The sequence below is a fragment of the Oncorhynchus kisutch genome, linkage group LG27 (assembly GCF_002021735.2).
Source record: "Oncorhynchus kisutch isolate 150728-3 linkage group LG27, Okis_V2, whole genome shotgun sequence".
Classification (NCBI taxonomy): domain Eukaryota; kingdom Metazoa; phylum Chordata; class Actinopteri; order Salmoniformes; family Salmonidae; genus Oncorhynchus; species Oncorhynchus kisutch.
This window is the reverse complement of record NC_034200.2, coordinates 8,675,738-8,695,479: the sequence shown is the minus strand read 5'-3', so window position 1 is coordinate 8,695,479 and position 19,742 is coordinate 8,675,738. Positions and strand designations below refer to the sequence as shown.

Sequence of the window (19,742 nt, the reverse complement as noted above, 5' to 3'; positions counted from 1 at the left end):
CAGTGTGTAAGTAGACTTGAATCTGCAGTTTAGGCCATGCTACAGGTAACACATTTGCGTCGTCTTTTCTCTATCCTGAGTTGTGACGTAGTGTTCCTTCTTCCCTCCTACAGGGTGTGCTGTGCGAGGAGAACATGCGTGCGATCCGCTTTGACATCCACGACGTGACCCTGCACACAGATGCCATTCACCGCGGTGGCGGACAGATCATCCCTACCGCCCGCAGAGTGCTGTACGCTTGCCAGCTCACTGCACAGCCAAGACTCATGGAGCCTGTCTACCTGGTCGAGATCCAGGTGTGTGCATGCGGGTGGTGTGCGACTACTTTGACACTTGAACTTGACCACTGTCTCACATTGAATTGTATGCTAGGCTATTGGGGGCTATAAGTGTGACATGACTGAGTCATGCGTTTCCTGTCTCTGCAGTGCCCAGAGCAGGTAGTGGGCGGGATCTACGGCGTGCTGAACAGGAAGCGAGGTCATGTGTTCGAGGAGTCCCAGGTGATGGGCACGCCCATGTTCATCGTCAAGGCCTACCTTCCTGTCAACGAGTCATTCGGTGAGTGAGAGTTAACTTTATCCATGGCTTACCAGGGAAAATTTTAATTTCAGTGTACTTGACGGAATTGAAATGGAACTGACCCCAACCCGGTGTAGGACATTTATTCTTATTTGATGGGTGATGTATAGAGATGACCCATTGCCTTGACACAACCTTCTGAACATTTCACTGTTTTAGCTCAAGCTACCACCTTATTTTATATACAACAATTACTAACTGGGGTAATTTTGACCCCAAGAAACTATTGGAATCACAGCAACAACTTTCTTATCAAAACATCCTTAAACATGTCATTAATGTCATCAGATTGAAGAAAATACACTTTTGTTTTTGTATGTTCTGTAAAACTTGTGTAGCTTTTTTTTCCAAAGTACAATCCATATTAGTACTAAACTTAATTTAACATCTGAATATACTATAATTTAGTTTTCATGTATGTGGTAAAAAACACTGCCATTTAAAGGGACAGTACACCAACATTTTGAAATGTACTTAATTTGATTTACAAAAAGTGATCCTGAGAAACAACAAATTACATTATTGCTGTTAGTGAAACAATGTTAGCCGTACGGCTATAGCAGCATGCCTAAAATTGATATGCGTTAGTTTACACCAAATGGTATAGCAGCCAAAATATCCTAAGCTACACAAAGAATATTGGATATGAATTCTGGTATTTTATTTAACATTTTCAGTGTTGTTTTTGGAGAATGCACACCAATACAGCAATATTCTTTACATTCAGAGGGTAGCTGGTTTCACCAAGTATTCATACCACTGACAGACTTATGAGCTGTTTTGACTGCAACTTATTCCTATATCTAAAGGTAATTTTAATTTTGTACACAGTCATACCTAGTTATAAGCGAGCACTAGGGATGCAATGACTCACGGATAGGCGTCGGTCCCCGACTCAAAGTATCGGTCGGCGGACCAGGTCAACGATCTACAAGTCATTTTGCATGATGAACAACCCCACAGCATATTAGTTGTGCTATATATTAATTGGCTATGTCATTTGTAAACAAATATTGATGCATTACTTGCTCAAATCGGCAAAAATTTGTTGATTAGTGGGTGACAGTGATGTCAGAACCAAAGGGGGGGGGGGGGGGGACAAAATATAGGTTACGTTGTCACCCCTAATCTGATAGTGGTAGATCCCTAGCTTCCCTTATGGCTCAGGTCAGGTGCCTACTAGGGCAGGATTGTTATGTTGGGCCTCAAGTTTCCACTTCGATGCTATGTTTGTAGCCTAGTGGTTGGAGCGTGGGACTTGTAACCGAATGGTTGCAAGATCGAATCCCTGAGCTGACAAGGTAAAAAAATCTGTCTTTTTGCCCCTGGACAAGGCAGTTAACCCACTGTTCCTAGGCCGCCATTGCAATAAGAATTTGTTCTTAACTGACTTGCCTAGTTAAATAAAGGTTTAAAATAAATGTGGGGGGTGGAAATTTACTAGTTATGGAGTGGTAAATACCATTTGGCTGCATTCATGTGATTTGAACTCGTTGAGAAACGCTGATTCGCCAACAAACTGTCAACCATAAACTAAAAGTTAGTACTACTAACTAAATGGCCTCCAACAGCATTTTCGGCAGTTAAAATGCAACAAAACATTATTTATAAAAAGCAATCTATTAATGTGGTTTTTGAACTGATTTGTTTACAAAGAGGTCCCCATGTGAGAGAAGTGGGTGCTCAGGATGATAGACAAGTTTCCCACTAGTAATTACCAGTTGGGACGGCTGTTCAAGTGGATTTTTCCAAGTTGTATTTTGGTTACGAGCTCAACATAACACTGCCTCCTTCAGTGCCAGATGCACACTTGTGACTCATAAAGGGAAGCGTGTCTGTAGCATAGTACATCTCCTAATCCGTGGTAATGTAATGGGCTGTTCAGTAAGCGCAACACAGGGTGCATTGGCCAATTCATTGAAAGCTTTAGCTTGCTTTATATAGTGGGAACTACCCGTTTGCTGAAAAGGGTGCAAGAGTGAAACCCCCTATTCTCAACCACCAAGAATGGGCGCATATGTGCAGCTATAAACCAAAGACTGTAAAAATATATATATAAATAGCCTACTTATTACTTGTCATTTTATTTTGCTCGGTCAGAATCAGCTGCTTGAATGCAGAGGGGAGACGGTTTCTTTGCTTTTCCATCTTGCACCTGTATACTGGGGTGACGTTGACACATTCACGCTGACATGTTTGAGGTGTTGGCAGCTGCAGAGGCTGTTCTCATTGATCATGGTGACATACTGTTAATGTTTTATCCACAATTCTATGTCCACCTTTAATTAAAAAGGCAAGTCGGTTAAGAACAAATTCTTATTTACAATGACTCTGCCTAGGAACAGTGGGTTAACTGCCTTGTTCAGGAGCAGAACGACAGATGTTTACCATGTCAGCTCAGGGATTTGATCTAGCAACCTTTCGTTTCTGGCCCAACACTCTAACCACTAGGCTACCTGCCTAGTGATTTTAAAATATGGTAGAGAATCTTCCATTTCTCATTTATCGAAGTAGCGTATGAGATCTCCTGTCTTTCTTAACTGATATTTTCATCAGTCACATGAAATCGCATTATGGGCAGTGCCCTTGACAATAGTGTTTTCCTGCTAATTGTGTTATGGAACGAACATCCTCGCGTAACCTCCTTTACTTGAGCGCATTGTTGGGCTTATATGAAGAAATTATTTTTATCAACATTTTAAGCTAAACTTCATGATCTGGGTGGGGGGGGGTGTAGCCTTGGCCTACTAGTTGTATGAATTTGGGATCTATCATCCCACAACTGTCCCAGAGTCTGTTTTGAAATAGGCTATTTCTTTCTTGACAAGCTGACCAATAGAATTTGTAGCCTACATGTTTCTACTATAGTACATTGACATAGGCTACTGATTTTAGTTTGTTACTTGTCGTGTTGGCTGAGGAATAGTAAATGTGTAGTTATCCTACCGTGTTCAAAGTGCACCTCGACTTGCATGTTCTGTTAATATCATCTTAACCCCCCCTCTCCTCCCCCAGGTTTCACAGCTGACCTGCGCTCCAACACTGGTGGCCAGGCCTTCCCACAGTGTGTGTTTGACCACTGGCAGATCCTCCAGGGGGACCCCCAGGACCCTACCACCAAGACTGCCATTGTGGTGGCAGAGACCAGGAAACGCAAGGGACTCAAAGAGGGCATCCCCGCCCTAGACAACTACCTGGACAAATTGTAAATGCTAAGTCTGAATCCCAAATGGACCCCTAGACACAACAACCCCCTCTAGGCACTACAATTTAAGTTGTTGGCTAGGCATAAGCAATATGGGGAAGATTTCACCTAGCCTATCAGAGGGTAATGTGGATCTGTAAGTATATTGCTTATGGTATACCTATCTGACCCTTTCAGATCTACAGTGCCTAAAGGAATGGACTAGGGGTTGGTTTGGAATTTAGTGGATGTCTGACCATTCCTCCCCCCATTCCTTCTATTCCTCCACTGTACGAGTGAGGGATGGGACTGTACAGTGCGCAGTGGCGCTTGCCTAAATGGAAACCTGGTGAAAATAAACCAAGGATACAAATGTGTAAATCATAATAAAAATTAATAGAAATTGTACTTGGGGTGGACTTCTGTTCATATGCTGTTGAATGGTGGTTAACATTTTTATAAAAAATATTACTGAGTTGATTTGACTTGTAGAACAGTGATTCTCAGATGGTGGATCAGGACAGCCAGAGATAAAGTTAAATGCTAGCATAAATTGTATAATTTTGAACACATGATAAAGAAAGCAGCCCAAGACGGATTTTGTTGACAGCGTTGGTACTGTTTCGGGACCTAAAAGGGATAGACCGCAGATGCTACATCCGTTTTTTTTTTTTTATGTACCCATATTATTTTCTTCAAGCTAAACTTATAAATGCCTCATGAGCTTAGTTCAACTGCTGTACCCCATCAGAACCACATACGTTTGTTTACTCCCAATGGTTGTAAAAAGTTAATGTAGACAACCATGTTGAGGTTATAGTTTAAACTTTAGTTTTCGTATCCTGGATGCCCAGTCCTTGCATCCATATGAATGAGTGGTTACATTTCTTCATCCCCATCCTTCCGCTTTTTACTGAAACCGGCACAAAACGTTTTGTTTCTACTGTTGATTGAAGCGTTAACTAGGTTAAGGTCTGGATTCAATCAGTAACATTTTAGCGCGGCTCTAACACGATCAGGTCATTTCAGATTGAGCCGCCATAAACAGAACGCCGTCTCCGCGACCAAAATAACATTGCCTTTCATTGTCAATCGCGTTATAAAGAACATCTTCAGTGCTATGTGGGCTACCTTGGGACGTCCCTACCGCGTATGAAATTTAAAACTGAAAGGGTTTCATTGAGGGTATGGACGTCCCTAATGATCCCAGATATCGCGCTAAAGTACAAAATGGCAGTGTAGGATCTAGATATAAATAATGACAAGAGAAAGAATGTTAATTTGAAAGGGGGGATTTATAGCCTCAGTCTGAGGTGTTACAATAGAACATCACGCATTCGAGTGTTTTAACTTGTAACGCGGATGCAAAGGATATGCAGTCTGGTGTGGATTCGTTGCATCTGATGAATGTGCGATAGGTAACTTGTGGACTAGACCTGGGCGCGCCATCGCACACGCATGTTGATTTTTGTCCATCCACACTAGGACAAACTGGTTGAAATATCACAACGAACTCTGAACCAACTACATTAATTTGTTGCTAGCTAATTTATCCTGGGATAAACATTGGATTATTTTTACCTGAAATGCACAAGGTTCTCTACTCCGACAATTAATCCACAGATAAAAGGGCAGATTAAGTTCCAAATAATGTCTTCACATGGCGGTTGGCAACCAACTAAGGTGCATTACCGCCACCGACTGGAGTGTTGTGGACCTCAATTCATCTTTCAATCACACTCGGGTTTATGCTCTTAAAAGCCAATGATGGGAGAGGCGTGACTTGCAGCGCATCACAAATGGCTCCGAGTTCTATTGAATAGACCGTGCCCCAAACAGGCTGCGCGCGTGCGCACGTTGATTTTGTCCCCCCACACAACGTGATCACGACACGCAGGTTGTATAACAGTGTAGACGTTATGTCCGTCCCCTCGCCCCGACCTGGGCGCGAACCAGGGAAGCTCTGCACACGTCAGTCACCCTCGAAGCATCGTTACTCATCGCTCCACAAAAGCCGCGGCCCTGCAGAGCAAAGGGAACCACTACTTCAAGGTCTCAAAGCAAGTGACGTCACCGATTGAAACGCCACTAGCACGCACCACCGCCAACTAGCTAGCCATTTCACATCGGCTACAGTTGCAATATTAAAAACAAACTCTGAACCAGTTATATTAATTTGGGGACAGGTCAAAAAGCATTAAACATTTGTCAATTTAGCTAGCTTTACAGTTGCTAGCTAATTTGTCTTGGGATATAAACGTTTTATTTTACCTCAAATGCACAAGGTCCTCTACTTCAACAATTCATCCAAACATAAAACAGCCAACCAAATCATCTCCTCCTTCCAGGCTTTTTCTTTGGACTTTATATTGCGATTGGCAACTAACTTGCATAAGTATTACAACCTCTGTCTTTGTCACCCACGTGGGTATCCGCTTCTATAAACAAATGAAATGGGAGAGGCAGGATGCAATCAGCTCACAAATAGAACTGACTTCTATTTTAGCACTTGGCAACGCAGACGCTCGTTATCGTGCAATAATTGAATAACATGTCTACATTTATTTTGCGACATGAGCGGTGTAGTCAGTAAATACATTTTCCAATGCTCTCGGATGTCGGCTAGTGTGGCTCTGATCGAATCTAGCCCTAGGTTTACACATAAATCATTTAATGGCTAGAGTTGTTACAAGGCCTTACCAAGTGCTGAACATCCTGTAGCCTTGTCTTCACCTGATACAAACTGAATTAACATAGGAATAATAAAAGGGACAATCACACAAACTAACATATTTTAATCCATTGTGAATTCAAACTACATTAATGTTAAATGCCAGTATAATATACAACCCACAAACTTATTTTGTGAAAGCAAAGAATTTTCCCAGCTGGACATTTCAAGACAAGGCTGTTAAAGATGGATTTACACTAGCTCTTATTCATGTTTAAACAGGCAGAACAAACAAATCCAAAAGCTTTGTTTTAGTGCTGAATATCCTGGGAGAAGACATTTCGATATGGTGACCTGATGGTTGAAATGTTGTCTTAATAAAATATCAGGTAGGAGGGCAGATATTTCCCCAAGTTTCATTAAGTATAACTCAGAGAGGACTCATCTTTATCTGTGCCATTATAGCCTCAATGGCGCTGCCCATGCTATCTCCATATTGAAGTAGTCAATATTACTCTTCACAATTGGCTGATGATCCAGTTGGACATGTCACCAGGAGGGATCAGCCAATTTAGTTGGAAGTCCAACCCAGTTGACTACATTAAAATTGTGGAAGCCCATGTTAATACAGCTTTTTGGCCACTAGTCTATGGTGTAACTCGAGACTGTCACATGGCCCTGGGCTGTGACTCCCCATTGAAGCAGGGAGAGACTGGGTTATTTCCATCATAACTCCAGTGTGGAATGGACAAAGAGGCCCAATCCCATTCCAGTCTCTTATTTCCTTCCGTGGTACAAGATCTGAAGAGATAGGAAAAGTATAAGCTTGTGATTGCCCCCACCAGCCCTTCAATAGGCTGAGTAGAAAACTTCCACACATTTATCCAGTCCATTCATATTTGTACTCCCTGAAGAGCTAGAGCAAAGGAATAGCGACTGGAGTAGTCTGAAGTATGGTGGGTCACTGATCAGAGATGGAGCCTATTTGAAGAAACCCTTCTGAGTGGTAGTGTAACAGTCTGTACATACATTAGAGCCCCTGGATACATCTCAATCTTTTGTATGCAGGCAGACAGAGGGTGGTATTTAAATGCATGTCAAGCTTTCCTCCTTTTCCCATGTAAATACTTCTGACAAGTTTAAGACTCTTCCACCAGTCCATTCTGGGACTTAACCCCAAGACTCTGGAAGCAGACAAGACGACTGTCATAGTAACAGTAAAAACAACCCGACTCAGAATTTACTCCCCCTCAACATCAAACAGGCTCCTCTCCACGTTCAGTGGGTAATGGAAGGGGGGAGTTGAGAGAAAGAAAAATACCATGTTTGAATAGTTGACAAATGCCTTCTCGCCCCCTCCCTCCGACAGGTCTGAGTGCGTGAAAGCAATGTTTCCCTGTACATTTAACAATCACCTACGATCAGAGATACTGTACATCACCAAGGAAGGTCCACAGGGTGAAGATAGGCTTTTGATACATATTCAAACAGGGTCAGAGTCTCAGCAATCCTGTGATCCCCGAGCCCCCTGAGGTCATAAGGTCAGGTCAGAGGGGACTATGTGTAAAAGATGACCTCGGGGATCTGTCCGTCCTCTACTGAGGTGCCGTTGTTGTTGCCCGCAGCGTAGCAGAAGGTGAAGCAGGTCTTGGTGCCGGTTGAGGAAGACTCGTGGGTCACCTTACGCATGCCCTTGGTCCCGTAGTGTGAGTCAGGACCCTGAGAGAGAAAGGGAGGGAGTGGGAAATGAAAGAGGGGAACAAGGGAGGGATGGAGATAGGAAGAGGGAATAAAGAGGGGGATAACGAGAGAATCACTATGGTTACATAGCCAGAACAGGACCACAGCTATCCAGTGAGGAAATAACATCAAAACCTAAACAAACATGTACAGTAAAGCCTGTACCTTGAGTGTGGCGCAGGCTGTGTAGTTGACGTTGGGCAGGATCTCCACCGGCTCCTTGAACATGACTCTGAAGGTGTTGGACGAGCCATCACAGCTGAAGCCTGTGTCGTTCTGACCCAGCACTGTGTTACTGTCTGTATGAATGATCTGGGACGAGAGAGGGACACATTATAGAAACATCATCTGAGTCCCAAATGGCACCCAATTCTCTTTATTGTGCACTAATATGGGCCCTGGTCAAAAGCAGTGCAATATAAAGGGATCTGGTCGCTATTTGAGACACAGATGTCACACATTCTGTCCCGACACACAGTTGACAGAAACATATATACTGTCATCAATGATTTAGGAGAGACAAATATCTGAGAGGGAGGGGAAGGGAGTCTTCTTTCCAATGTATTTTGTCTATACAAATTAAAATGTGATTGACTGATTTGGTTAGTTGAGGTGGAAATTACCTGGATGTTGACTTGGTAGTCTGTGGGGCCGTGTATGGAGCCGTAGAGGCCAAAGCCCACCACGAAGATCCTCCTATTCACTGAAAATCTGGGAGGAGGATGATAGGTGAGGCTAGGCGGGATAAATGATGTCCAGAGGCAATATTTTTCTAATAAAAATGTGTATCTTTGTGTGTGTCATTGTTAATTTGGGTCTGTGTGTTCTCACCGTATGCGGTCACTGGTTCCGCTGTAGCCCCAGCGGCTCTCCACCTGTCCGAAGCGTGTGATGCTGCACTCCTTCCCCCGGAGGCAACAGCGAGGCCGGTCGATGAACTCTACGTGGGGCTTAGGGTTCACTGTGAAGTGAAGAAACAGACTCACCACCTCCCTGTCTGTCAGGATACTAGACTGGGCTGGCCCTGGTTGAAGACACACAGCGGGGAAAGGAGGACACGTCAGCGTGAGTGTGTGTTCGTGTGAGAGAGATAGTAAGAAAGAGACATAACCCCTGCAGGAGATGGTAAAGGTTCTGCATTCTAATAGTGCAAAATTTACTAAGTGTCTGTTACCTGCAGCGAACTCCTCAATAGTCATGAGTGGGAAGCGGATCAGGGCGAGGGCCTTGCCCAGGACCCTGCGTTTGTTCTCTGGAGTGGGCTGTAGCTGCTGTCGGTGGGCCTCTGCCTCTGCCCAGCGCACCGCCGCCACAAAAAGACGCACCTCCCTCACCCCTAGAGTGTCCCTCTCCAGCACAGCCACCAATGTATCTGAAAGATGGAGAGAGTGAACAAGATGGAAAGAGAGGGAATGAGAGAAGAGGATAAGATGACCCGAGGGAGAGAAGAGAAGGAAAGAAGGGATGACAAAGATAGAAGGGGAGAGAGTGAAATGGAAGAAAAGCAAAGTCATCATGATACACAGAAACATTGCCTTTCAATATGAAGAGTGAACTACAATACCCAGATCTATGTCCGTGAAACCCTCAGCGGCGAGTGCATCTCCAGTGTTCTTATCGATGTTCTCTAGACACAGGCTGGCAAGCTGGGGCTCATCGAACAGTCGAGCCTGAAACACATGCGGTTATACATTGATCAGAGAGACACACCCTGTAAACAGTAGTTCACTTACATGAACTGATCAATAATCTATGCGAATGCTGCTTTGGGACTGACGGGTGCTATTGTTTTGTGATCAGAGAGACACACACAGTAAACAGTAGTTTACTTACATGAACTGATCAATAATCTATGCGAATGCTGCTTTGGGACTGACAGGTTGCTATTGTTTTGTGATCAGAGAGACACACACAGTAAACAGTAGTTTACTTACATGAACTGATCAATAATCTATGCGAATGCTGCTTTGGGACTGACGGGTGCTATTGTTTTGAGACAAATAGACAGACTGTAGTAGAGTTGTTTTGATACTGGGTCAAGCCACACAATCAGACACTGGTGAGTGACTTGTTTAGACACTGCATCCCAGTCAGACATTACAGTAGTAGCTGACCTGAGTGAGCAGCATGAAAGCATTGTCTGCCCGCAGGTTCTTCTTGAGGAACTCCACACAGTGGGCCTCCAGGGCTGGCACTGCATACTTCTTAGCCGTGTACAGAGTGGTCATCACTGTCTCAGGTCCTATCTGAACCTCATCAGAGTACAGAAACCTGGAGGGGGACAAGATTCGATTACTGATAGCAGGGGACCTATAAGTCAATGGACTAACAGTCTGAGCGGCACAAATGACCTGGGTTCAATACCAGGTCAGTGAAGGCTATATTCTGCATACTATATAATGCCAATACCACTTTTGTGTAAAATACTTAGGGTGCGAGTGTATTTAGCCTATTATGATAGGATAATTTCTAAACTAGAAGCCATTTCTTACTTCAGTAATGCCAGAAAGGCTGCAGGTTCGACATCTGGCAGTTCGATTTCCGTTGAAGTGGTCGCCATACCCCCGTTGAACATGGCATCGAAGACTGCGCTGCCCACAGCAAGAACGAATCTAACAAAAACAAAAGCGAAAAGATATCAAAACAATGCCTTTCACCAATATGCATCAACGTCGCTTGGATTAACACACACAAGACGAATTTCTGAACGCTCTACTAACCATACTTTGTTGACAAACTATATAGTTATAAAGGAACAGCCACGTTCGCTCTTACCGGTGTGCGGGTATTCGCTGCACTCCCATACCTTTCCCCACCAGAAAATGAACGTCACTCAGAACTTCGTTATTGAACAGGAAAGCAAACCGTTCCTTAACGGTACTTTTCGTCGCCTGCCAATTGTACACGGGTTCCCGGTAAACCAAAACAGCAGCGGCCGCTGGTGCTGACAATAACGAGGAATGGGTCGTTGGTACACTCGCAGCCGAAGCATTCGACGTCATGTTCGTAGCGGAGGTCTCCATCGCTCTTGCCGAGGCGCTTTGAGCTAGCGCTTGCTGAATCGCGTTATGTGCAGTCGGTGGAGTTCCAGCAACAACACCGGCGCTTTCACCTCCGCCAGGCCCCGATTGCGGGTTGGGGCGCCTTGCAGCCCCCTGAGTCCCTCCGGTAGCACCAACAGGCCCGCCGTTGGACATAGGCATTGAATAAGCACTGTTGCTGGGCTGGCCATTTCCTAAAGGCCCTGGGCCGGATAAATTTAGGCAGGGAGGCCTGCCGCTGTTATCCCCAGAAGCCATCTTGAATCTGATAGAATGTGGGAGTTGCGTGACGTAGACATAAACAAAACGGTCATAACTCTTACCCAGTGGTGTAAAGTATAGTAAAAAAAAAACGTGCTATTTTAATTTTTGACAACTTTTACTTCACTTATGTTACATTCCTAAAGGGAGTAATGATTACTTGACACCCGAAAGTACATTTTGAATGCTTAGCCGGACAGGGAAATAGTCAAATTCACGCACTTTTATTTTTATTTGTTTAATTTGTTTTATTAACAACAAATCAATACATAAAGCACATGAGGGAACACAAGCATACATAGATTACAAACAATGGACAATCGCGCTAGGGGGTACAATATCACATTACAATTACACAAGGACCTTAAGGGACATGCATATACTTACAATTCTAACAGCTTTTTTGTTAGTAGAGCATTTAACCGTCTTAAAATACAGTTCAATTTCTTTTTGTAGGGTACGAAAATGTGGTTTTCTGTTTGTAAATTTACATTTGTGTATATGAAATTTGGCCAAAAGAATAATGAAATTAATTACATAAAAATGATTCCGCTTATTTCTATTGTATGTAAAGAATCCAAACAGTACATCTCTCCACAATAGTGTAAAATCTTCATAAATGTGTTCAATTATAAACCTACTGATGTCTTGCCACAGTTTTCTTACATGCATACAATGCCAAAAAAGATGCACAACTGTTTCTGGGTGGTCATTACAAAATGAGCAATTTGAGTTGATGTTTTCCTTAAACTTCTTCATATAGTGGTTGGCAGGATAATATTTATGAATAATTTTAAAGGAAACTTCCTTAATTTTGTTAACAAGTAGGTGGCAACATCCAAACTTTTTTCCACATAAGGTTGTATCTACATAAGGTATAGATACAACATCCTGCTGAAACAAGGATCGTATCGCTCTGTTGTTGAATGGACCAAAAGAGAAACAAATCTTTCCTACTGATGAGTCAACAGGGTCAATAGAAGGTAGGCTCTGAGGGTCAGGTCTTGACATGTTCCTGAATAGCAACACCTGAGGGAATGGCATCTAAAACAGTTGCAAAATCTTTAGGTGTTACAGGGACCTTGTAAAGTGATAAGAATTCTTTATAACTGAGACCCTCTGCATTTACCAGTTGGCTCACCAATAGGATATTATTTCTGAACCAATATTCTAAAAACAGAGAGGTATTTTTATACAATATATCCCGATTATTCCATATATAATATCTGTGTGGAGAAAAATTGTGTTTATAAATTAAGGACCATGACAAGAAAACCTGCCGATGAAAAGCAGAAAGTTTCACTGGAACTTTGTCAATATTATAATTGCAAAACAACATGAAGTTAAGGCCACCAAAAGTAGAGAAGACATGATGAGGAATAAAATTCCAGATAGAAGTGGGTCTTCTTAGGAATTGTTTTATCCAATTGATCTTGAAAGTATTATTTAAAGTAGTAAAATCCAGAAAATTCAGTCCACCATTTTCATAAGTGTTCATTACAACAGTTTTCCTAATGTAATGGGTACGGTTTCTCCAAAGAAAGTTGAAAAGCATCTGGTCTATCTCCTTGCTTATTTTACGGTCAAGATATAAAGATAGAGCACCATATGTTAGTCTAGAGATACCTTCAGCCTTGGTTATTAGGACTCTACCTTTTAAAGATAAGTCCCTCTGTAGCCATTGATTTAGTTTCTTCTGGTTTTTTTTAATAAGAGGGTTAAAATTTAGTAAGCCTCTAGACTTCTGATCCTTTGTAATGGTAATTCACGCACTTATCAACAGAACATCCCTTGCCATCCATACTGCCTCTGATCTGACGGACTGACTAAACACACGTGCTTCATTTGTAAATTATGTCAATGTTGGAGTTTACCCCTTGCTTTCCGTACATTTTTAAAACAAGAAAATTGTGCCATCTGGTTTGCTTAATATAAGGAATGAACATATATTAAGGGGGTGAACATAAAACACCCTAGATGAAACATTATCTGGCATTATCCACAACAGCATTCTTTCATTGACCGGTTTTGCCAATGTAAGCGCCGCTGTGTCTGCCAGTAGCGAAGGCCGGGACAGAGCCATATGCCGGAGTGGCTCATGTACTGGGGAAGGAAGGAAGGATGGAGGGGATGTAATAATGTCATATTTGGTAGTTAAAATCCCAATGTCATAAAGGTACCGTCTTCATTACATTACCTTGTTTAGGAAGTTCAAAAAATCTCAGATTTGCAGACAGCTAATTTCGTTTTGTTAGTGGTACACTGAATAGTTATAGCTAACGCTAGATGGCTAAACTTTGATCAGCATGGACGTCCGAAAATGGCTGGGCACTGCCCAGTCCAAAAAAACGGAGGACCACCATGTCGAGACGGATGCTGAGCTCACCGAGTAGCCTGCTAGTCAGACGACTGAGGTTGAAGTATCAAAAGTACATGTAATTGCTAAAATATAGTTAAGTATCAGAAGTAAAAGTATAAATAATTTCACATTCCTTAACAGCAGGATTATTATTATTTGTTTTTAAATTTACGGATAGCCAGGGGCACACACCAACACTCAGACATAATTTACAAACAAAGCATTTGTGTTTAGTGAGTCCGCCAGATCAGATGCAGTAGGGGTGACCAGGGATTTTCTCTTTAAGTGTGTGAATTAGACCATTTTCCTGTCCTGCTAAGCATTCAAAATGTAACTAGTACTTTTGGGTGTCAGGGAAAATGTATGGAGTAGAAAGTACATCATTTTCTTTGTGAATGTAGTGGGGTAAAAGTTGTCAAAAATATAAGTAGTAAGGTAAACTACTTATCCAAGATGGCGTAGCAGTCGGACGTGTTTTTGTCTTGTCCAGTCTTGTCCCATGTAAATAGTCGGTTTCGTAAAAAAAAAATCGTATTTATTTTTAATGTCACTTTCCACCTACGATCTAAATATACTTTCCTGCAACCCGCCTCCCCCAATGTGGTACGGATCTGCTATTTTTATACGTTATAACTGGAACCTCCATCAGAAGCTACCCAGCTAACTAGCTACTAGCTAGTAGTCACTGTTAGCCACGGCTAGCGGTCTTCACCTTTAGCTCAGACACCAGCCAGCTTTGCTCGGTCAATACCTGCCAATCTGCACAGTGCGATATCAACCCAGAGCATATCGGACTGCTTTTCTCCACCACATCACCGGATTCCTGCCGCAAGTTCTGGGCCATTACACCGGATCATCGCAGCTAGCTAGCTGCTACTGCTGGCTAATGCCTCTGTCCCGAAGCAAGCACCAGTTAGCCTTGGGCTAGCCTCGAGCTAGGCCCATCTCGCGGCTAGCCGAAGAGGTATACCGGATAATTCGCGGGCTACAATACCTCTTTTGCCAATTGGCCTGGACCCTTTATTGCCGACACGGAGCCCCAGCCGATCCATCATGACTGGTCTGCGGACGTAATCATCTGATGTGGCTTCAACAGGCTTTTCCGTTGTGATGTCGCCTTAGACCCATCTGCTAGCCCCGGCCCGCTAGCTTTCCGAACGGCATGCCTCCTTCTCGCCTATCATAGTAGCGACTACCGAATGGCTACCTGACACACCTCATTGGACCCTATGATCACTCGGCTACACATGCCTGTCAATGTGCTGTTTTGGTTAGTTATTACTGTTTTATTTCACTGTAGAGCCCCTAGTCCAGCTCAACACGCATTAGATAGCTCTTTTGTCACACACTCCACACATGGGGAGACCTCACCTGACTTAACTGGTGTCTCCAGAGATACAAGCTCTATCATCATCACTCAATGCCTAGGTTTACCCCCACTGTACTCAAATCCTGCCATACCCTTGTCTGTACATTATGCCCTGAATCTATTCTACCATGCCCAGAAATTTGCTCCTTCTAATCTCTGTTCCCAACGCACTAGACGACCAGTTTTTATAGCCTTCAGCCGTACCCTTATCCTACTCCTCCTCTGTTCCTCTGGTGATGTAGAGGTTAACCCAGGTCCTGTAGCCCCCAGCTTGACAGCTATTCCCCAGGCGCTCTCATTTGTTAACTTCTGTAACTGTAAAAGCCTTGGTTTCATGCATGTTAACCTCTGAAGCCTCCTCCCTAAATTAGCACACTCCACCAACCCTGATGTCCTAGCCGTGTCTGAATCCTGGCTTAGGAAGGCCACCAAAAATTCTGAAATTTCTGTCCCTAACTACAACATTTTCCGTCAAGGTGAACTGCCAAAGAGGGCGGAGTTAGCCTGCAGAGTTCTGTCATAATATCCAGGTCTGTGCCCAAACAGTTCGAACTTCTACTTTTAAATATCCACCTTTCCATAAATAAGTCTCTCACTGTTGCCACTTGTTATAGACCCCCCTTAGCACCCAGCTGTCCTCTGGACACCATATGTGAATGGATTGCCCCCCATCTATCTTCAGAGTTCGTACTGTTAGGTGACCTAAACTGGGATATGCTTAGCACCCCGGCCGTCCTACAATCTAAGCTAGATGCCCTCAATCTCACACAAATTATCAAGGAACCTACCAGGTACAACCCTAAATCCGCAAACATGGGCACCCTCGTAGATATCTTCCTGACTAATTTGCCCTCTAAATACACCTCTGCTGTCTTCAACCAGGATCTCAGCGATCACTGCCTCATTGCCTGCGTCCGTAATGGGCCCACAGTCAAACGACCACCCCTCATCACTGTCAAATGCTCCCTAGAACACTTCAGCGAGCAGGCCTTTCTAATCAACCTGGCCCAGGTATCGTGGAATATTGACCTCATCCCATCAGTAGAGGACACCTGGTTGTTCTTTAAAAGTGCTTTCCTCACCATCTTAAATAAGCATGCCCCATTCAAAAAATGGAGAACTAAAAACAGATATAGCCCTTGGTTCACTCCAGACTTGACTCACCTTGACCAGCACAAAAACATCCTGTGGCGTACTGCATTCGCATCGAATAGCCCCCGTGATATGCAACTTTTCAGGGAAATCAGGAACCAGTATACACAGTCAGTTAGGAAAGCTAAAGCTAGCTTTTTCAAACATAAATTTGCATCCTGTAGCACTTATTACAAAAAGTTTTGGGACACCATAAAGTCCATGGAGAATAAGAACACCTGCCCACTGCACTGAGGCTAGGAAACTCTGTCACCACCAATAAATATACGATAATCGAGAATTTCAATAAGCATTTTTCTACGGCTGGCCATGCTTTCCACCTGGCTACCCCTACCCCGGCCAACAGCTCTGCACCCCCCGTAGCAACTTGCCCAAGCGGGGGGCGCTTCTCCTTTACCCCCAAATCCAGACAGCTGATGTTCTGAAAGAGCGGCAAAATCTGGAACCCTACAAATTAGCTGGGCTAGACAATCTGGACCCTCTCTTTCTAAAATTATCTGCTGAAATTGTTGCAACCCCTAACCTGTTCAACCTCTCTTTCATATCGTCTGAGATCCCTAAAGATTGGAAAGCTGCCACGGTCATCCCCCTCTTCAAAGGGGGAGACACTCTACACCCAAACTGTTATAGACCTATAGACATATATCCTTCCTGCCCTGCCTATCTAAAGTCTTTGAAATCCAAGTTAAAAAACAGATCACCGACCATTTCGAATCCCACCGTACCTTTTCCACTATGCAATCTGGTTTCTGAGCTGGACATGGGTGCACCTCAGCCACGCTCAAAGTCCTAAACTATATCATAACAGCCATAGATAAAAGACTACTGTGCAGCCATTTTCATCGACCTGGCCAAGGCTTTCGACTGTCAATCACCGCATTCTTATCGGCAGACTCAATAGCCTTGGTTTCTCAAATGACTGCATCGCCTGGTTCACCAACTACTTCTCAGATAGAGTTCAGTGTGTCAAATCGGTGGGCCTGTTGTCCGGACCTCTGGCAGTCTCCATGGGGGTGCCACAGGGTTCAAGTCTCGGGCCGACTCTTTTCTCTCTGTACATCAATGATGTCGCTCTTGCTGCTGGTGATTTTCTGATCCACCTCTACGCAGACGACACCATTCTGTATACATTGGGCCTTTCCTTGGACACTGTGTTAACAAACCTCCAAACAAGCTTCAATGCCATACAACACTCCTTCCGTGGCCTCCAACTGCTCTTAAATGCAAGTGGAAATAAATGCATGCTCTTCAACCGATTGCCGCCCGCACCCGCCCGCCTAGCATCACTTCTCTGGACGGTTCTGACTTAGAATATGTGGACAACTATAAATACCTAGGTGTCTGGTTAGACTGTAAACTCTCCTTCCAGACTCACATTAAGCATCTCCAATCCAAAATTAAATCTAGAATCGTCTACCTCTTACGCAACAAAACCTCCTTCACTCATGCTGCTAAACACACCCTCGTAAAACTGACTATCCTACCAATCTTTGACTTCGGCGATGTCATTTACAAAATAGCCTCCAACACTCTACTCAGCAAATTGGATGTAGTCTATCACAGTGTCATCCATTTTGTCACCAAAGCCCCATATATTACCCACCACTGCGACCTGTATGCTCTCCTTGGCTGGCCGTCGCTACATATTCGTCGCCAAACTCACTGGCTCCAGGCCATCTATAAGTCTTTGCTAGGTAAAGTCCTGCCTTATCTCAGCTCACTGGTCACCATAGCAACACCCACCCGTAGCACACGCTCCAGCAGGTATATTTCACTGGTCATCCCCAAAGCCAACACCTCCTTTGGCTGCCTCTACTTCCAGTTCTCTGCTGCCAATGACTGGAGCGAATTGCAAAAATGACTGAAGCTGGAAACATATCTCCCTCACAAACTTTAAGCATCAGCTGTCAGAGCAGCTTACCGATCACTGTACCTGAACACAGCCCATGTGTAAATAGCACACCCAACTACCTCATCCCCATATTGTTTTTTATTTTTTGCTCTTTTGCAACCCAGTATCTCTACTTACGCATCATCATCTGCACATCTATCACTCTAGTGTTAATGCTAAATTGTAACACCATGGCCTATTTATTGCCTTACCTCCCTAATGTTATTATATTTGCACCCACATAGATTTTTCTATTGTTATTGACTGTACGTTTGCTTATCCCATGCGTAACTCTGTTGTTGTTTTTGTCACACTGCTTTGCTTTATCTCGGCCAGGTCGCAGTTGTAAATGAGAACTTGTTCTCAACTGGCCTACCTGGTTAAATAAAGTGAAGAAAAGAAAATAGTTTAAAGTATTTTTAAAGTGAACCTATGAGCACCAGGCTCAAACTCAAATGAATGGAAGATGTAGACATCAAACAGGGATTGGGTGTTGATTGACGTAAATGTCTGTAAATACAAAATAAATAGTGAGATGGCATTGTCAGTGTGCCTCCATGCTTTGCAAAAGTTCTCATATTCTAAAATCAAATATTTTCTCTAACAGGTTGGGACCAACATGGTTGAGTACCTGCACCAGGCGGAGGTGACCAGATCCTACCCATTTGTGTTGGTTCTTCGGGACTGCTCATGGATGTTTACAGTCATTAGTGGACCGGCAATGGAGCAAGGTACACTGCTTGGGTCACAGGATGTGTGCTTCAAGTCTTATTATGTGTTTGATATCAACTTTCCCACTTTGCCCCAGCATGGGAATTCCTATAGACCATGGTGTATCAGCTGCCAGATACAGTATCTCCTGCAGTAAGACTGTTGCGAGCATGTATTTTTTCCACTGAACAATAGTGGATAAGTATCTGCTCTTGTATGTAGTGTGAGAAGGGACCGGAGGAAACAAGTGTTCCTGTGAATTAATAGATCAATGGATGGATGGATGGATGAGCCACGAGGTTCTCATTCCATTGCTCTTAAGGCACTATTTATAGCTGTTTAAATTGCATTTGTGCCTGCTTTTTGCCTACAGTACAGTATGTATCTCATTTGCCTTTAGTTTAACTACTGAAGCATGTTCTGGTACATATTAATTCTATCGTAACAATTTATTTTAAATACAAATGTTACATTTTGGGGATTGTGATTGAGTCATTTGTCCATGTCCTTAGTATAGTGACCTTCAAATGTAGTATTTTACACTTGTTCTGTGTAACAATGTTTTAATTCGACCCAAATGTAGACCATTATTGTATGGCAAAACAGCATGTGTGTGCTGTCACCTAAGATAGTCGAAGTGTGTCAGTGAACGTGAATATCTACTGATTTACCTCTGCCTTAAGTGGTATTAACACAGATCTGTGTTAATACCACTTAAGACAGACAGTGTCACATGCACGCATGCTTTGTTTTTTCTCCAATTCCAAGTGTGCACATCAAT

The 19,742-nt window shown here is 43.4% G+C and overlaps 2 protein-coding genes across 2 annotated transcripts in view; one reads left to right on the top strand and one right to left on the bottom strand.

Moving 5' to 3' along the window:
- The window catches only part of LOC109872156 (elongation factor 2-like), a 28,852-nt gene extending 24,678 nt beyond the window's left edge, over window positions 1-4,174 (top strand). Inside the window, exons 12-14 of the mRNA XM_020463275.2 lie at window positions 114-296; window positions 429-561; window positions 3,598-4,174. Coding sequence (XP_020318864.1) covers window positions 114-296; window positions 429-561; window positions 3,598-3,791 — 510 coding nt within the window. The 3' untranslated portion in view covers window positions 3,792-4,174. The remainder of the gene's footprint in view (window positions 1-113; window positions 297-428; window positions 562-3,597) is intronic.
- Window positions 4,175-6,544: 2,370 nt separating this feature from the next.
- LOC109871866 (BTB/POZ domain-containing protein 2-like) lies at window positions 6,545-11,526 on the bottom strand. The gene is made up of 9 exons (XM_020462873.2): window positions 10,953-11,526; window positions 10,670-10,789; window positions 10,292-10,448; window positions 9,742-9,847; window positions 9,352-9,549; window positions 9,009-9,201; window positions 8,801-8,888; window positions 8,343-8,489; window positions 6,545-8,156 (listed from the first exon to the last, which is right to left on the bottom strand). The coding sequence occupies exons 1-9, from the start codon at window positions 11,474-11,476 to the stop codon at window positions 7,995-7,997; spliced, it is 1,695 nt and encodes a 564-aa protein (XP_020318462.1). The 5' UTR covers window positions 11,477-11,526; the 3' UTR covers window positions 6,545-7,994.
- Window positions 11,527-19,742: the final 8,216 nt, after the last annotated feature.

Excerpts from the sequence above, each read along its gene's own strand:
- LOC109871866 (XM_020462873.2), bottom strand. The coding sequence starts at position 11,476 with ATGGCTTCTGGGGATAACAGCGGCAGGCCTCCCTGCCTAAATTTATCC. Across the intron at positions 9,202-9,351 it reads TATTGAGGAGTTCGCTGCAG|GGCCAGCCCAGTCTAGTATC; the intron begins GTAACAGACACT and ends GTCTTCAACCAG. Across the intron at positions 8,889-9,008 it reads GGAACCAGTGACCGCATACG|ATTTTCAGTGAATAGGAGGA; the intron begins GTGAGAACACAC and ends TCCTCCTCCCAG.